At 41.3% G+C, this 17,375-nt stretch overlaps 1 protein-coding gene across 3 annotated transcripts in view; it reads right to left on the bottom strand.

The window, feature by feature from the left end:
- LOC308288546 (collagen alpha-3(VI) chain-like) overlaps window positions 1–17,012 on the bottom strand; it is a 43,501-nt gene extending 26,489 nt beyond the window's left edge. For all 3 annotated transcript variants that reach the window (XM_080730010.1, XM_080730009.1, XM_080730008.1), the window contains exons 1-8: window positions 16,917–17,012; window positions 5,384–6,001; window positions 4,408–5,025; window positions 3,432–4,049; window positions 2,480–3,052; window positions 1,710–1,907; window positions 1,335–1,434; window positions 756–835 (exon numbers count right to left, since the gene is read on the bottom strand). In XM_080730010.1, the coding sequence (XP_080586136.1) occupies window positions 756–835; window positions 1,335–1,434; window positions 1,710–1,907; window positions 2,480–3,052; window positions 3,432–4,049; window positions 4,408–5,025; window positions 5,384–6,001; window positions 16,917–16,995 (2,884 nt within the window). In that variant the 5' untranslated portion in view covers window positions 16,996–17,012. The remainder of the gene's footprint in view (window positions 1–755; window positions 836–1,334; window positions 1,435–1,709; window positions 1,908–2,479; window positions 3,053–3,431; window positions 4,050–4,407; window positions 5,026–5,383; window positions 6,002–16,916) is intronic.
- Window positions 17,013–17,375: the final 363 nt, after the last annotated feature.

The raw sequence follows: 17,375 nt of genomic DNA on the forward strand, positions 1-17,375 counted from the left end.
TATCTATCTATCGTTTCACCTGGGGACCGCCTGCCCGATTATACTGCATCACACACAATTTGCTGCAGGACTCTGCCTGACTAATGTGGTTTCTCGTTTGGACAGTGGGCACATTGGAGTATAAGCAGCGCCCCAGAAAGAGCAGACCTACAGATCTGTTAACTATTCTCACGTCCACCTGCTTGCGATAGAATAAATTCTTGAAGGGGACCGCCCCTTCCTCCCACAAAACAGAAGTCACACGCAACAAAGAACTTCCAGTCAAAGCGACGACTGCCCTATCACAGCGTGTCCTTGTCGAGTTTCTACCTAAATTTCTCTTCAGGACCTTTTAAAAACGATCAAAAACCAAGAAAAGATAATCAACAGTGGAATCCATAAGCAGCAAGAGCGATCTGTTCTTGCGCCCCCGACACGGAGTCGCGTCCCCACGAGCGGACAAAGGTTAGCATTTCACCGGGTTAGCTTTCACCAGCGTCGGCAGGTTAGCATTGCACCTGCGTCCTCCCGTGGGGACGGGAGGATGCAGGTTTGACAGTCTAACGACCTCGGTCCAACAAGTGTGAAACTCTCATCACATGTGTATGTGAAAGCCATAATCATAATCTTCTCGCACTGGACTGTATTTGCAGTTTAAAATGTCATCTGGCTTTCCACATTTAACCACTGGAGAATGAAAAATAATACATCAGAATGGAGAAACTCAGACATAATTTAACGTTGTGATCTTATCCAAGTGTATTTTGATTACCAACCTTCACATCTTCCAAATCTGCCCATCCAGTTCCCATCAGCTCCACAACTTCGTTCTCTAGCGCCACCTACCAAATTGTGACTGGGGGAAAACAGGGCGAAGACATTAAACTTCTGTAATGCACTTTGTAAACTCACTGGAAATGTATAAATGAACACTGAGTTTATTTGTACATTCCAGCAGGATTTGGACAAAATGTGGGTGCAATTCTACTGTGATGGGACAGTTTATTTCCAACTACCCCAAGGTTATTATACTGCCTTACAATAACACTTTGCGTAAAGTTCCTGCACTTAGGCAAAATGATAAAAATGTCTTTAAAGGGGAAAACCCCCCATTTTCAATATTGAACTATGTCATTAATATAACTTAGAAGAGTCGTGTGGAAAAAAAAAAGGTTCCCCCCTTCTGTGTTACCTAGAACTGGAGGATTGATTTGGGGGTTTGTATTGCAAAGCGTGACCGGTGTGCAAGTCCATAGAGATATACCCCAAATTGTCAAACATGAACATCTGAAATATCATTGATCAAGATTATGAACCAGAAACACGATTGATGGAAGCATCAAGTCTTCACTAACCCAGGATTGCAAATTATCACAGCTGTGTCACCAAACTGACTCCTTTCAGGATAATCTATTCTTCCATTATCCGGTTCCGGAATTGAGCCACAAGTTCTCCCTGAAAAAATAAATAAAATAATAACAAATCTTAGTAGGAGAAATCCATTAAGAAGAGCATTGAAAATTATTTTATAGAATATGGTTACAAGTTTCATTGGGTGGTAAGCTGTGATTAAGTGTCCTTATACATTTCAGAGTTCTCACACATGTCTGGGTCTCAAACCAAGATAAGAGAGGTCATTTTCTCAGTTTGTAGATCAGGTGTCCTTGAGATGATTACTTCTGTTTTTACTACAAATAGCAAGTTTAAGAATAAAAAGTATAAATATTTACTGTCGCATTGCAGTGTCACAATAGCAGGATCCCAGGTTCCAGCGCTGCATCTTTGTCTCGGATTGCCCCCCACTATTGAATAGCCAGCCTCACACTCCCAGGTAGCGGTAGCTCCATTTGGAAACATATTTTTGATGATGTCGGCACTAATCAAAACTGCCTTAGTAGGTCCATTTTGTGGTCGGGGACAGTCTTGAGCTATAAAAAAAAAAAAGGATACATGTTAAGTTAAAGAGGAAATGTGTCAAGTTTCATGGGATTCAAACCCAGGTCTCATGCTTGTCTGAGAAAAATTATACTGCTCTGGGGTTGCACAACTGGCCCAATACTGCTCAGGGCATCACAATATATCAAAAATCTATCGTCATGAACATGAATAGAATCTCAAATATTCTAAAAATAAAATAGCCGATCTACAAGCTCACAACACATTACATACTGCGACATATTGTGAGCCTGAATACCGACTGTTTTCACCATTCAGCACCGTCATACGACTAGGACTTATTTGTTCAATGTCTGTAAAAGATCAGCATTGCACAGATCAGTCAGGAGGATCATCACGTCTTATTAGCGGAGTTTCGGACAGACAGGAGCAAAAACATTAAGGTATATTTTCTTCCATGCCTTACACCATATCCCTAAACTTCTTTGCCTTTTTTAAAATATTTTTCAAAATGTAAAAAAAAGACCAAGAAGTTTAGGGATAAGGGATAATGCATGGACGAAATACGCCCCATAGTCTCGGCCAGGTGGAGACAATAACTTACCAGAGTTACACACTGTGTGAAGCAGACTGTCCTTCACTCCCTGCAGATCCTGGTAACTATCAACTTTGATCAGAAACTGTTCATGAGGCTGGCTGACGATGGACTTGAGTTGATCCTCATCATAGTAGTCCCCCACTCCGATGGCAAACATGATGACTTCCTGGTTCCTCAAGGCCAGGGACGGCCCCACAACGTCATCTTCTGAGGGCCCGTCTGTGATCAACACAACCACCTGAGCTACCCCCTCGTCAGCACGGCTTCCGGCCTCCTTTGTGAAGTAACGACTCTGGAGAAACGCCATGGCCTCGCCAGTGAAGGTGCCTCCGCCTCGGACTTGGCGTCTGTCAACTTGCTTGAGTAGAGATCTTTTGTCTGTGTGGTCCTTCGGCAGGAACTCCTGATGCATCTCGTCACTGTACTGTGCCAGGCCAACACGTACTTTATCTGAACCAATGTCCAGGCCTTCGATGAAGCTTCGGAGGAACTTCTGGATCATAGGGAAGTTGTCTTGGCCGACGCTCCCAGATTCATCCACTAAGAAGACGATGTCAGCCCTGGTGTCTTTGGCACATGCTGCAGAGAGCAACAAGAAAATAGTATGTGTTACCAATTACCATAATATAGATATGATTTAGATCAACTTTATTGAATGATCACTTGACTGTCAAAGAAGCCCAACACATTGTTTGTGCACTGTCCACATTGTCTCAGTGTCAGTCGAACAACAAACTAATAATGTGCGTTTAGGCGTGTTCCCGGGTAATAATAATAATAATAATAATGCATTTTCTTTTTATAGCACCATTCAAGACATGAAATGCAGCTCAATGTGCTTTATGGAGCAACATTACGCAAAGGTGCTTAAACATGTAGGAACACTTCTCCATGTTATATTTGGCACAGGCTGGCGAAAACATAGGCTTTTCTCGGCCAGGCAGAGACATAAACTTACCAGGTAGGTATGGGTCTGGGACAGGAGTAGACACCGGTTCAGTAACAGAGGAACACACTGTGTGAAGCAGACTGTCCTTCACTCCCTGCAGATTCTGGTAGCTATCAACTTTGATCAGAAACTGTTCATGAGGCTGGCTGACGATGGACTTGAGTTGATCCTCATCATAGTAGTCCCCCACTCCGATGGCAAACAGAATGACTCCCTGGTTCCTCAAGGCCAGGGACGGCCCCACAACCTCATCTTCAGAGGGCCCGTCTGTGATCAACACAACCACCTGAGCTACCCCCTCGTCAGCACGGCTTCCGGCCTCCTTTGTGAAGTAACGACTCTGGAGGAACGCCATGGCCTCGCCTGTGGAGGTGCCTCCGCCTCGGACTTGGCGTCTCTCCACTTGCTCGAGTAGAGATCTTTTGTCTGTGTAATCCTTCAGTAGGAACTCCTGGTGCATCTCGTCACTGTACTGTGCCAGGCCAACACGTACTTTATCTGAACCAATGTCCAGGCCTTCGATGAAGCTTCTGAGGAACTTCTGGATCTTACGGAAGTTGTCTTGGCCGACGCTCCCAGATTCATCCACTAAGAGAACGATGTCAGCCCTGGTGACTTTGGCACATGCTGCAGAGAGGAATAAGAAAATAGTATGTGTTACCAATTACCATAATATAGGTATGATTTAGATCAACTTTATTGAATGATCACTTGACTGTCAAAGACACCCAACACATTGTTTGTGCACTGTCCACATTGTCTCAGTGTCAGTCGAATAACAAACTAATAATATGCGTTTAGGCGTGTTCCCATGTAATAATAATAATAATGCATTTTCTTTTTATAGCACCATTCAAGACATTAAATGCAGCTAAACGTGCTTTATGGAGCAACATTACGCAGAGGTGCTTAAACATGTAGGAACACTTCTCCATGTTATATTTGGCACAGGCTGGCGAAAACATAGGCAGAGACATAAACTTACCAGGTAGGTATGGGTCTGGGACAGGAGTAGACACCGGTTCAGTAACAGAGGAACACACTGTGTGAAGCAGACTGTCCTTCACTCCCTGCAGATTCTGGTAGCTATCAACTTTGATCAGAAACTGTTCATGAGGCTGGCTGACGATGGACTTGAGTTGATCCTCATCATAGTAGTCCCCCACTCCGATGGCAAACAGGATGACTCCCTGGTTCCTCAAGGCCAGGGACGGCCCCACAACCTCATCTTCTGAGGGCCCGTCTGTGATCAACACAATCACCTGAGCTACCCCCTCGTCAGCACGGCTTCCGGCCTCCTTCGTGAAGTAATGACTCTGGAGGAACGCCATGGCCTCGCCTGTGGAGGTGCCTCCGCCTCGGACTTGGCGTCTCTCCACTTGCTTGAGTAGAGATCTTTTGTCTGTGTAATCCTTCAGTAGGAACTCCTGGTGCATCTCGTCACTGTACTGTGCCAGGCCAACACGTACTTTATCTGAACCAATGTCCAGGCCTTCGATGAAGCTTCTGAGGAACTTCTGGATCTTACGGAAGTTGTCTTGGCCGACGCTCCCAGATTCATCCACTAAGAGAACGATGTCAGCCCTGGTGACTTTGGCACATGCTGCAGAGAGGAATAAGAAAATAGTATGTGTTACCAATTACCATAATATAGGTATGATTTAGATCAACTTTATTGAATGATCACTTGACTGTCAAAGACACCCAACACATTGTTTGTGCACTGTCCACATTGTCTCAGTGTCAGTCGAATAACAAACTAATAATATGCGTTTAGGCGTGTTCCCATGTAATAATAATAATAATGCATTTTCTTTTTATAGCACCATTCAAGACATGAAATGCAGCTAAACGTGCTTTATGGAGCAACATTACGCAGAGGTGCTTAAACATGTAGGAACACTTCTCCATGTTATATTTGGCACAGGCTGGCGAAAACATAGGCAGAGACATAAACTTACCAGGTAGGTATGGGTCTGGGACAGGAGTAGACACCGGTTCAGTAACAGAGGAACACACTGTGTGAAGCAGACTGTCCTTCACTCCCTGCAGATTCTGGTAGCTATCAACTTTGATCAGAAACTGTTCATGAGGCTGGCTGACGATGGACTTGAGTTGATCCTCATCATGGTAGTCCCCCACTCCGATGGCAAACATGATGACTCCCTGGTTCCTCAAGGCCAGGGACGGCCCCACAACCTCATCTTCTGAGGGCCCGTCTGTGATCAACACAACCACCTGAGCTACCCCCTCGTCAGCACGGCTTCCGGCCTCCTTCGTGAAGTAACGACTCTGGAGGAACGCCATGGCCTCGCCCGTGGAGGTGCCTCCGCCTCGGACTTGGCGTCTGTCCACTTGCTCGAGTAGAGATCTTTTGTCTGTGTAATCCTTCAGTAGGAACTCCTGGTGCATCTCGTCACTGTACTGTGCCAGGCCAACACGTACTTTATCTGAACCAATGTCCAGGCCTTCGATGAAGCTTCTGAGGAACTTCTGGATCTTACGGAAGTTGTCTTGGCCGACGCTCCCAGATTCATCCACTAAAAAGACGATGTCAGCCCTGGTGTCTTTGGCACATGCTGCAGAGAGGAACAAGAACATAGTGTAAACGCCATAGATTTGATTTGGATCTTTCTTGAATGGTCACTTGACTGTCCAGGACGGAAAACACAATGTTTGTACACTGTCCACACAGTCTCTTTGTCAGCCGTACAATAGACAAATAATATGTGTTTAACCCTTTAAGACCTGGAATTATTTTATACTTTTGAGCTTGTATATGTGCTATTTTTGAAAAATCTTGAAAATGATTGCAAATCTGAATATATATATATATATATATATATATATATATATATATATATATATATATATATATCTGTTTCAGGGCAATAGACAACAGACAGGACTAGATGAACATTTTACCACAGAGACACCTGTTTAAATGACAACTTTGTTTTTTTACAAGGGTTCAGATTTTAGATAGTCATTAGAGAAAAGAAAATATGGGTGTTAAAATGTTTTCATTTAGTTCTTTCTATCGTTTTTCTGATTTTAGTTAATTTGATTTGCATGCATGCCCGTACAAGTGGCAACATATGTATTTTTAGACACAATAAGCCCATTCCCAAGATGCACCGCAATCTTTCATGGGCAGATGTGACTTATAGGGGCTGGTGTAAATAGTAACAAAGAAATCACCGGCTTATTGTGTCTAAAAATACATATTTAGCCACTTGTACGCATGCCCCCACCCACTGAAATCAAACTACTAAAATCGCTAAAATAATAGAAAGCAGTAAATGAAAACATTTTAACACTCATTTTTTCTTTTCTCTAATTACAATCTAAATTAAAGCTGCAAGCAACGATTAACCGGGCCCTCGCAGTACCCACGTCACAATGGGTAGCAGCCAATTAGCATTAGAAGTTTTAGCACTAGCAATAGCATTTTTTCATTAGCTTTAATATTAGCATTTTTTTTATCATTAACATTAACATTTTTTAGCATCAGCATTTTAGCATCAGCATTTTTGCATTAGCATTAGCATTTTTACATCAGCATTTTTAGCATTAGCATTTTTAGCATTTTTAACATTAGCATTAATATTTTTAGCATTAACATTTTTAGCATTAGCATTTTTTTGCTTTAGTATTTTTAACATTAGCGTTGATTTTTTTGCATTAGCATTATTAGCATTAACATTTTTTAGCATTAGCATTTTTTACATTAGCATTAGCATTTTTAGCATTAAAATATTTTAGCATTAGCATTTTTAACATTATCATTTTTTTAGCATTAGCATTTTTAGCATTAGCATTAGCATTCAAATGACTCCACCCAAAAGTCTGTATGACAAACGGTTGATGAGATAAACCCAATTAAAGTTTCGGCCAATCAGAAGTGGGGGCGGGGCCAAGTTAAACCAATTAAGCTGAAGGACTCTGAAACAAGTCAAATGACTCCACCCAGAAGTCTGTACGACAAACGGTTGACGAGATAAACCCAAATTAATTTTCGGCCAATCAGAAGAGGGGGCGGGGCTAAGTTAAACCAATTAAGGTGACAGACTCTGAAACAAGTCAAATGACTCCACCCAGAAGTTTGTACGACAAACGGTTAATGGGTAATAGCCAAAATAAGGAACAATCAAGTATCGACCAATCAGAAGAGGGGGCACTTACTGTTTGGCGAAGGAAGTTTGACGCTTCGCCACGGTCGTGCCATTTTCCGAAAACTCACGATTTTGATAACTTTTCATCGTCAAGGTGTCTTGTGTACGCAGAGCAATTTCGAAGTTGATCCGATTAACCCCCTAGGAGGAGTTTGTTAAAGTGCGACACGTGAAAACGGCCCAAAATGCGCCAAAACGGCACAAAGAGGTCAAAATGGCTGATTTCCTGTTTGGTTTCGGATGTGGACTGTGGTGGAATTCAGATCAATCAATAATCATGAGAAAATGAGGAGACAAGACAATTATATTAAGTGGTGGTGTGGTCAAGTTTATGTAACATGATATCATGGACAGAAGTACAGTTTAACACTCTGGGCAGTGGTAAAGTAGTTCTGCCAAGAAGAATGGTCCGACGAGCTGTACCATAACAAGATAGGCTTTACCAAAACAATAGTTACTAAGGCCCACTGAAGGCCTCTCTACTCCTAACTATCAGGTATTAGTATCATCATAAAGACCTAGATATCGTGACTACTAATTGAAGCCGAGGCCGAATTGGCCCAAATCGCATGGATGAGCCCTGACAGCACATGGTTGGTTCTACAGACTCCAGATTTCGCACGCAGATAGCTCAGACCTTTGCCTACGTTCTTAGCTAGGCCTTGACCCGACCCGATATGCGGTTTTCCGGAACCAACGCGAAAGGTTCGGAATCTTCATATGTGGAGTCCTGACTACTAATTGAAGCCAATGGACGCCGAATCCGAATTGGCCCGAATCGCATGGATGAGCCCTGACAGCACATGGTTGGTGCTACAGACTCAAATTTCGCACACAGACAGCTCAGACCTTTGCCTACGTTCTTAGCTAGGCCTCGACCTGACCCGATACACAGTTTTTCGGATCCGGCACGAAAGGTTTGGAATCTCCGTATGCGGAGATGACTGACATCGGGCTGTTCCGGAGCAAGCACTGACTCATTGTGACATCACTTCATAAAAGGCTCTGACATCACATACGCTACATGAGTCAACAAAAAAATCTCTCTGAGTGTGTATGTAATCCGCATATCTCGGGAACCGTTTGTCACACCGGCTTCAAATTTGGCACGCACGTTCCCCGCCGCAGCAGATGCCCGGCCTCGACCCGACCTGATACGCGATTTTCCGGAACCCTGCGCGAAAGGTTAGGATTCTCCGTATGCAGAGCTGATGTCTGGTTTTCCGTAACCGGCACTGTGTCTGCATAAATCTCCATATATGGGCAAAAATGGACACAGGCAAACAGATGGTCAAAACGGGTCCTATGACAACAGGTATAATGGGGTTTGCATTACACAGACTTCGGCACGCGCGTTCTGCAATGGAAGTTTTTGAAGTTACTATAAGTAAGTTAAACAAATCAGGAAGATGCAGGACTGCATTGTCAGGAATCAGACTTCATATTTTATTGTAGATCTCATCACAGCAGAGAGAGAGAGACTTGCGTCTCCCTCCAGAGCTTCCCCCATCAGCCTCCAAACACCCATGTCCCACACACATTTATACATAGCCAGGAGATGTACAGAAAGGTAACAACAGATGGTCACTCCTTACATGGTCTCTATTCACACACACACAGTCGGCATATTGTAATAGATTTGTGTGAGTCGTCTGTTTGTAAGGGGTTTTACAGGGAGGAACAGGTGATGATGTCAACCCTGCTGAGGGTTTAAATTGCATCAACTAATACATTTAATAAATCAATACCACAATGATTGTTATATGAATTTTGCCACTACAGTTCCCCGCCGCAGCAGGGAGTGTAGTGCCCGACCTCGACCCAACCCGATACGCGGTTTTACGGAACCGGCGCGAAAGGTTCGGAATCTCCGTATGCGGAGCTAATGTCTGACATCATTGTTTTCCGGAACCGGCACAGTCTGCAGAGATCTCCATATGGGCATAAAATGGACGCAGACAGACAGATACAGATATCTCCATATATGGGCATAAATGGACACAGGCAGTCAAACGGATCTTATGACAACAGGTATAATGGGGTTTGCATTAAATGGTGGGGCAGTTGACAGGTTACCATGGTTATGTATTGATGTTGAAATCCATATATAGAGATACCCGACACATCTCAAGTCTGACCTTACAAGCCCCATATTTGGAACTGGACGACCTTATGCTGCTTAGAAACCTGCAAGCAGGTCCTGGCCGCACTCTCAAGAAATTACACCAGAATGGTGGTAATGCAAATGATGAACAGAGTCATTGGGTGTGAGATTGTAGTAGGCACAAAGAGGAGTGAAACAATGTTCCTACCAAGAATACCTCACTATGACAGAGGTGAGCTTCCTTTCACCTTCATTAGACGACACTTCCCTATCCGTTTAGCTTTCTCTGTTACCATCAATAAGGGTCAGGGCCAAGAGAATGAACAAGTTGGCATCTACTCTCCTCAACCTGTGTTCGTTCATGGCCAACTCTACACAGCCTTCTCCAGAGGTTGTAAAAGTTTTCATTGTGGATAATGACAAGGGCATTACTGACAACATTGTTTATAGCGAACTCCTTTAGGATAATGAGCATAAAGGGACACAGACAGATGCAGAGATGTCCATATATGGGCATAAAATGGACGCACACAGACACAGATATCTCCATATATGTGCATAAATGCACACAGATTTTATTATTTCCTGTGGAAATAAGCCTCGGCTTTCTAGGATCTCCTTTTAGTTGACCTTGTACCAGTGATTTGTACTGTCATGAAACTGTACTTTTTTCTATTGCAAACTTCTAATAAATTCTTCAATCAATCAATCAATGGTCAAAACGGGTCCTATGACAACAGGTATAATGATGTTTGCATTAAAGGTGGGGCATTCATTCCCTATTTACATCATTTCCGAGCATGCCAGGCTCCGACCTAGACGCAGGGCGGCCGAGCTTCTAGTTTAATATAATCAATGAACACATGATCTACTCTATTACGTCACACATAATCAATCATGATAAACTCTAATCTACGACAGGCGCCAAGAGACTTTTTTGTAAGTCCGGACATGATACAGGTGTGTACCGATTTTAGTACATGTAGGTGAAACCGTATGGTGGGGCTTGAGGCACGACATTTTGTAGGGGGCGCTATTGAGCCATTAGGCCACGCCCCCTTTTGATTTTTTTTAAATACGTAAATTTTTGCCACTTGTGATGTGTATGCAAAGTTGCACAACTTTTGGAGTACGTTTGCACCTCAAAAACGCGTTCTTTATTGGGAATAATAATAATAATAATCTTTGCAATTACAATAGGGACCTCACACCACTGTGTGGTGCTCGGGCCCTAATAATCTTTGCAATTACAATAACATTACAAAAACATACCTAAAGTACCAAAAGTAAAAGCACAAAATGTTTGAAAACAGCAGATCTACGAGCTTGTAGATTGGCTATTTTCAAATAGCCTAGGTATCAAATATGGCTAAAGTGGATTAATGTATGTAAACTTTAAAATGCACACACAACTTTGGTCTTTTTCCGGCCAATAGGGATGAGCTGTAATTGATTAAGCCCCTGCCCCCTTGCACACACTTAGCGAGCTGCAGGCACACTTAAAATTTATTTTCTAGTTTTTTGTATTGATATCCCCATTGGGGCTATGTAATATCACCCTATGGGTGAATATCAGCAACTACACATCTACTACACATCACCCTCATAGCCTAATTTAGGCCTACACAGTACTTTATTTATTTGAAAGTGTCTGTCACATTTTAAGGCTGATTGTATTTTCACTTTTTCTTCATTTTTTTTTTACATCCAATCCAATTCATGTACAATCGCAATAAAGAGGAGGAGGTGGTTTTAACTATAGATGGAACTGATATTGAACGAGTAACAGAATTTCGTTTTCTAGGCGTAATAGTGGATGGCAATCTCACATGGAAATCACAAAAAGCAGATGTTAAGAAAAAGATGTCAAAAAGCATTTTTATTTTAAATAAAGTTAAACATGTGTTAGATCAGTGGCGGCAAAGATGGGATCGGGTTTTGTCATTTTTTTTTTTTTACCTGGGTTTCTACGGTTTCATGGGCTGGAACGGTTGTTCAAGTGCAGCTAAACTTGGCATGTTAGCAAACGTGCCACAATTAACAATAATGCATTGCACCTGTGCAGCTGACCTGCGGAACCTGGGAATATACCATGTGGTCAAGCTGGGGAGAATACAAGTGTGGAGAATATAATTATAATACCCTGTTAAAGTGACCATTTTGTTAAATTTTGCAATTGTAGTTATTTTTTTACTGTAATTTAACAACATAATAACCAGCACAGATAGACAAAGAGTAAGAGACATTCATGGTTTATATTTAAAGGTGACTTTTATTTCCCCCCCCTGGACCCAGGGTATGGCAGCTGCATACCCCTGCCATACCCAAGTGACGCCCCTGTGTTAGATTATAAGGCAATGAGAACATTATATTGTGCTCTTATTTCACCATATCTCAGTTATTGTGCTGAAGTATGGGGTAATACCTATGTAACAACAATAAAACCATTATAAATATTGCAGAAGAGAGCAGAGTTTTAAAACTGGAAGAAATTGTAAAATTACAGACATTATTAATAATGTTTAGGGCAAAAAACAAAACGCTGCCAGTTAAAATTCAAAGACTGTTTGATGTCAGTTCAGAAAGTGGTGAAAGTGGTAGGAGGAAACATGATTTTAAACATAAAATTGCACGGACAACTCAAAGACAGACGTGTCCTTCAGTCGTAGGAATACGAATGTGGAACTCTCTCCACAATTAATTAAAAAGTTGCTCAAATATTTATCAATTTAAAAGATGCTATAAAAATTAAATAATTAAATACTATGAAGAAACCGAATAGGATATGACCTTGGAGTTTTCTTGTTATTCTGTTTCTGCATATTTATTTAATGGTTCACTTGATGCTTGTTTTTGTTTAGTTCTTTTCGTTTGTTTTGTTGGGGTGTACTGTAAATAATGAATTTCTAAACTAAGAATAGTATAATGGATTGTATTGTACACTACATGTGCGACCTGTGTTTCACATGCACACTTGTTGCTGATAGTACTGCTGCTGCAGTAGTATCAGTAGTATATCAGTATCAGTGTGCAGTAGTACTGCACACTGATACTGATTAAATAAGGGTAAAGGCTTTTGGAATGATGCACTAAACATCTTGTCACTTGACTGGTCTCCATGGGGAAAGCAGGAATTGCATTCACATTTGCTATGGTTTTCAAACATTTTGAACTGCTACACAGTACACACACGGCCACGCACGCACACATGCACGCACGCACGAACGCACGCACACACACACACACACACACACACACACACACACACACACACACACACACACACACACACACACACACACACACACACACACACACACACACACGCACCATTGCTCACTTCACTTGGTTTGATTTAAATTTTAATTTTTTCATATCCGGTTTGAACCGGTTCCTGGTCACTTTTTGAGCAGATAAAACACCAGCGTAATGATGGATTAAATGAAATAAAAAATAAATCTGTCAAGACTCCTCATTGGGGCAGAATATCTTTTAAATAACTTGTCATATCTCCTCATTGGGACAGAATATCTCTTAAATAACTTGTCATATCTCCTCATTGGGACAGATTATCTTTTAAATAACTTGTCATATCTCCTCATTGGGACAGATTATCTTTTAAATAACTTGTCATATCTCCTCATTGGGACAGATTATCTTTTAAAACCCATTTAGACCTGAGGCCGATTCTGAAAACACCTTCTAAAACCTAACCTAAGGTTTCTGAAAACCTTCAATTTCTTATTCCAAAAATGTAAAATAAATTATGTTGCTATATGTATAGCAAATACTGATGTGACACAGACGTAGCAGCCGGCCTTAAGGGTAATACAACGTATAGGTAGCAGCAGGTCTAAATGGGTTAAATAACTTGTCATATCTCCTCATTGGGACAGATTATCTTTTAAATAACTTGTCATATCTCCTCATTGGGACAGATTATCTTTTAAATAACTTGTCATATCTCCTCATTGGGACAGACTATCTTTTAAATAACTTGTCATATCTCCTCATTGGGACAGAATATCTTTTAAATAACTTGTCATATCTCCTCATTGGGACAGACTATCTTTTAAATAACTTGTCATATCTCCTCATTGGGACAGACTATCTTTTAAATAACTTGTCACATGTCCTCATTAATGAGTTAAACAGTAGAACCACTGATCATGTGCTCCTGTCTGCTAACTGCTGATTGGCTGCCCTGATCAGGTGACCTCTGAGTGAAAGGAATATATTTGTAAATGGCTATTGTAAATAAAATATATATAAATATATATATATATATATATATATATATATATATATATATATATTTTAACAATTTGCAATGTTAATTAACTACAATTCACCACAGTGGATGATAATAGTAAGAAATTACCTTAATTTAATATGTATTTTCCAAACTTTGACTTATAGTCCAGTCCACCCATGCAGCCTGTTGGAGGTATGGATTCCACTGAGTGAACTTTTTATTTCTTTTATTTTTCATGTCTTCAAAAGTGGCCTTGGATTGTGATTAACAGTAACAGTTAAATAATATAGAAATCAATACTACTTCACTTAGATCTCATTTTTCCTGCAGCCACAGTGCTTTAGCATATTATTTGATTTGCATGTATATTTTTTTGATTATTGTATGAGTTAAGGCCCCTTCCCACTGGGCATGATAACAATAAAGATAACGGTAACAAATATAATTTAGTCCACACCACAACGATAAAGCCGCCATAATTGATGTGAACGCCGACATATCGTTATCTTTGTCTTTATCGCGTCCGGTTGGAAAAAAGCATTAATCATTAATTAAATGTGAATTAAGCGTTAATTAATGTCTATCCATTTGCTCCCTATAGTAAGTTGTGACAAAAAATCTCTAAGCTCACAACGCTTCGAGCTTGTAGATCGGCTATAGTTTGTCATATGATGTCAGCTTCTTTTTAATTGGCTGTAAATGAAAAGCACAAACCAATAGAAGGATTAATGTGATATGACCACCGATGTTTAATCAGCTTCATTGAACGTTTTGCCTGAAGCCTTTTTTCTTTTTCTTTTTTACATGGAAACAGATGACAAATAAGCACTGAGGTCAATCATTTTCATGTCACGGATCCCCAAGTTGAAATGATTTGGTTGTGGTCCCCCATCTGAAACGGTGCCAATAGCATATCTACAAGCTCACAACATGTTCACAATTTGAACAATAAAAAGAGAAAAATGAATCATATTTTGCGCCATGTAGAAAAAGAAAGAAAGGAATAGTCGGGGGACTTAAGGATATCTCGCGCTAATCAGTCTAAAAGCGCGAAATTTTGCACAGATGTAGCATCTGGCCAGGCATGCTCTAATGATTTAGCTAGGGCGCCCGAGTCGGCGACCTTCGGGGTCGCCACAGCGGCCAAATCAAGTTGGGCTCCCATTGAGTATTTAAGTAGGATCTGAGGGGTCTAACTAGGGGTTTGTCATCATGCTGAATCCATTGCAAGCATTTGTTTTGCACAAAAACATTCCTTGGGCTAGAAATGGCATCAGAAATGCATGCATGGGTGAGCATTCATGTTAGTCGGAGGCCTTAGGGTTTTTTTTCTCGTGCTAATCAGTCTAAAAGCGCCAAATTTTGCACAGATGTAGCCCAAGGCATGCTCTAATGATTTAGCTAGGGCGCCCGAGTCGGCGACTTTCGGGGTCGCGACAGAAAACACCCAAAAAACTCTGAAAAGTGATGACTCATCACTTTTCATCACTAAACCATCGTTTTATTCGGCCATTTGTAGCCCAAGGAATGTTTTTTGTGCAAAACAAATGCTTGCAATGGATTCAGCATCATTACAAACCCCTAGTTAGACCCGTCAAATCCAACTTAAATACCCAGAAAAAAAGTGTTTTTCTGGGTATTTTCCTCCTGTATAGAAAGTCGATGGGAGCCCAACTTGATTTGGCCACTGTGGCGACCCCGAAGGTCGCCGACTCGGGCGCCCTAGCTAAATCATTAGAGCATACCCTGGGCTACATCTGTGCAAAATTTCGCGCTTTTAGACTAATTAGCGCGAGATTACCATGTCATCTCCCTCCCGACTAGAAGGAGCACATCTGTTTGGCTGGAGTAAAAATCTCCAACAAGGAGAATAAATTGTATATATTGTATAAACGACCTAAACCCTTGCACCATCAAACAAGAACATTTTCCATATAAGTATAGGATTCTTTGTTCCCTATTATGTACAGTATATTGATGATGATAACTGAATACAATTGTTTAAATGTACGCATATCGTCGTTGTCGGGTGGAAACCTTGTATGTCCAAAACCGTTTGTTTTGTATTCATCATTTTAAAAAAGAATTTTTTGTGTGCTTGTAGATCTGCTGTTTTCACTACTTTTGTGCGACGGCCTTGTATGATGAAGCAGGGCTTTGCTTTGCTGATAAAACATACAAATGTGAAACTTGGAGATACAAGGTTTCTGCCCGACAGTGACGATATGCATGTGACTTTGTTTTGGTCCGAAATTCCATTACTGTATGTCAAGAGGGTTAGGGTGCCCTTGGGTGTTTTAATATTTTCTAATGTGGCCCCCGGCCCCCCTTTGAAAATAGTTTGTCAAGACTTGGCCTCGACCATGGCAAATTCTATAGGTTTTACTTTTACTCACCATTATAATGTTCTTACTTTGATCAAAATACCCACATACAGAATCTCACTCTCACTCAGATTTGCCTCAACATACTGTATGTATGACACTTATTTAGTGTCATGACACACAACATGGTTCTCTAACCTTTTAATTTTCAAGGTCCCCCATGAGAGTGTACAAATGGACCCTATGGGTCTGTTTGGTTCCATGTGTACACTCTCAAAGTTAGTTACAGACCTGTATAAAGATAATTTAAGGTTATAGCTCTTTGTGTGTTTCTGGTAATATTATTGTCCATTAACATGGCAAAAATAGATTTCTGACAAAAATGTCCACCACAAGCAAGCATAGCGATGACCCCTGTTGTACACTCTCAGAGTTATCCGGGGGTCCAAAGTAAGATAATCATGCACAGTAAAACAGTAGTGCAACATCAACAGAAGCATTCCAAATACAAAATATTTGGCAACACGTACATGCAGTTTTTATTCTTGCCATCACGCATTAGCCATGACATATTTTTCTCTTTTTTGCATATTGTGTGCAAAAAAGGGTTTAAAGACAGCTGGTTACCAGTCTTACCTTTGGCATTAGCAGGGACTATGTTGAGAGTCTGCAGCCAGATGAAGAGGAGAAGACAGCTGAGCCTTATCAGATGCATGGCTGCACGTCAAGGTGGACACTCACACTCACACACTGTGACACACTGGCCTTATATATGATGGACTGGTGACGTGCACAGACTGAGATACATGATGAAGTCAGCAGTTTTGACAGGCTCAGGGAGTGTGTGTGTGTGTGTGTGTGTGTGTGTGTGTGTGTGTGTGTGTGTGTGTGTGTGTGTGTGTGTGTGAGGTGTGTGCAAAAAATATATATTACGGCACTGGTTCCCAAGCCTTTTTGGTTGCAGTACTTACTGCCTTCTGAAGCCAAGTACCCCCTCCCCCTGACTACAGCCTTATGCTTACAATTTACATAAAAAGTCCTGTTCCAATGCAAACTAGTAAGACACCTCAGGGCGACATGCAGCGGTCGCGCCAA

The sequence above is a fragment of the Nannobrachium achirus genome (assembly GCF_963921795.1).
Source record: "Nannobrachium achirus genome assembly, chromosome: 7".
NCBI lineage: Eukaryota > Metazoa > Chordata > Actinopteri > Myctophiformes > Myctophidae > Nannobrachium > Nannobrachium achirus.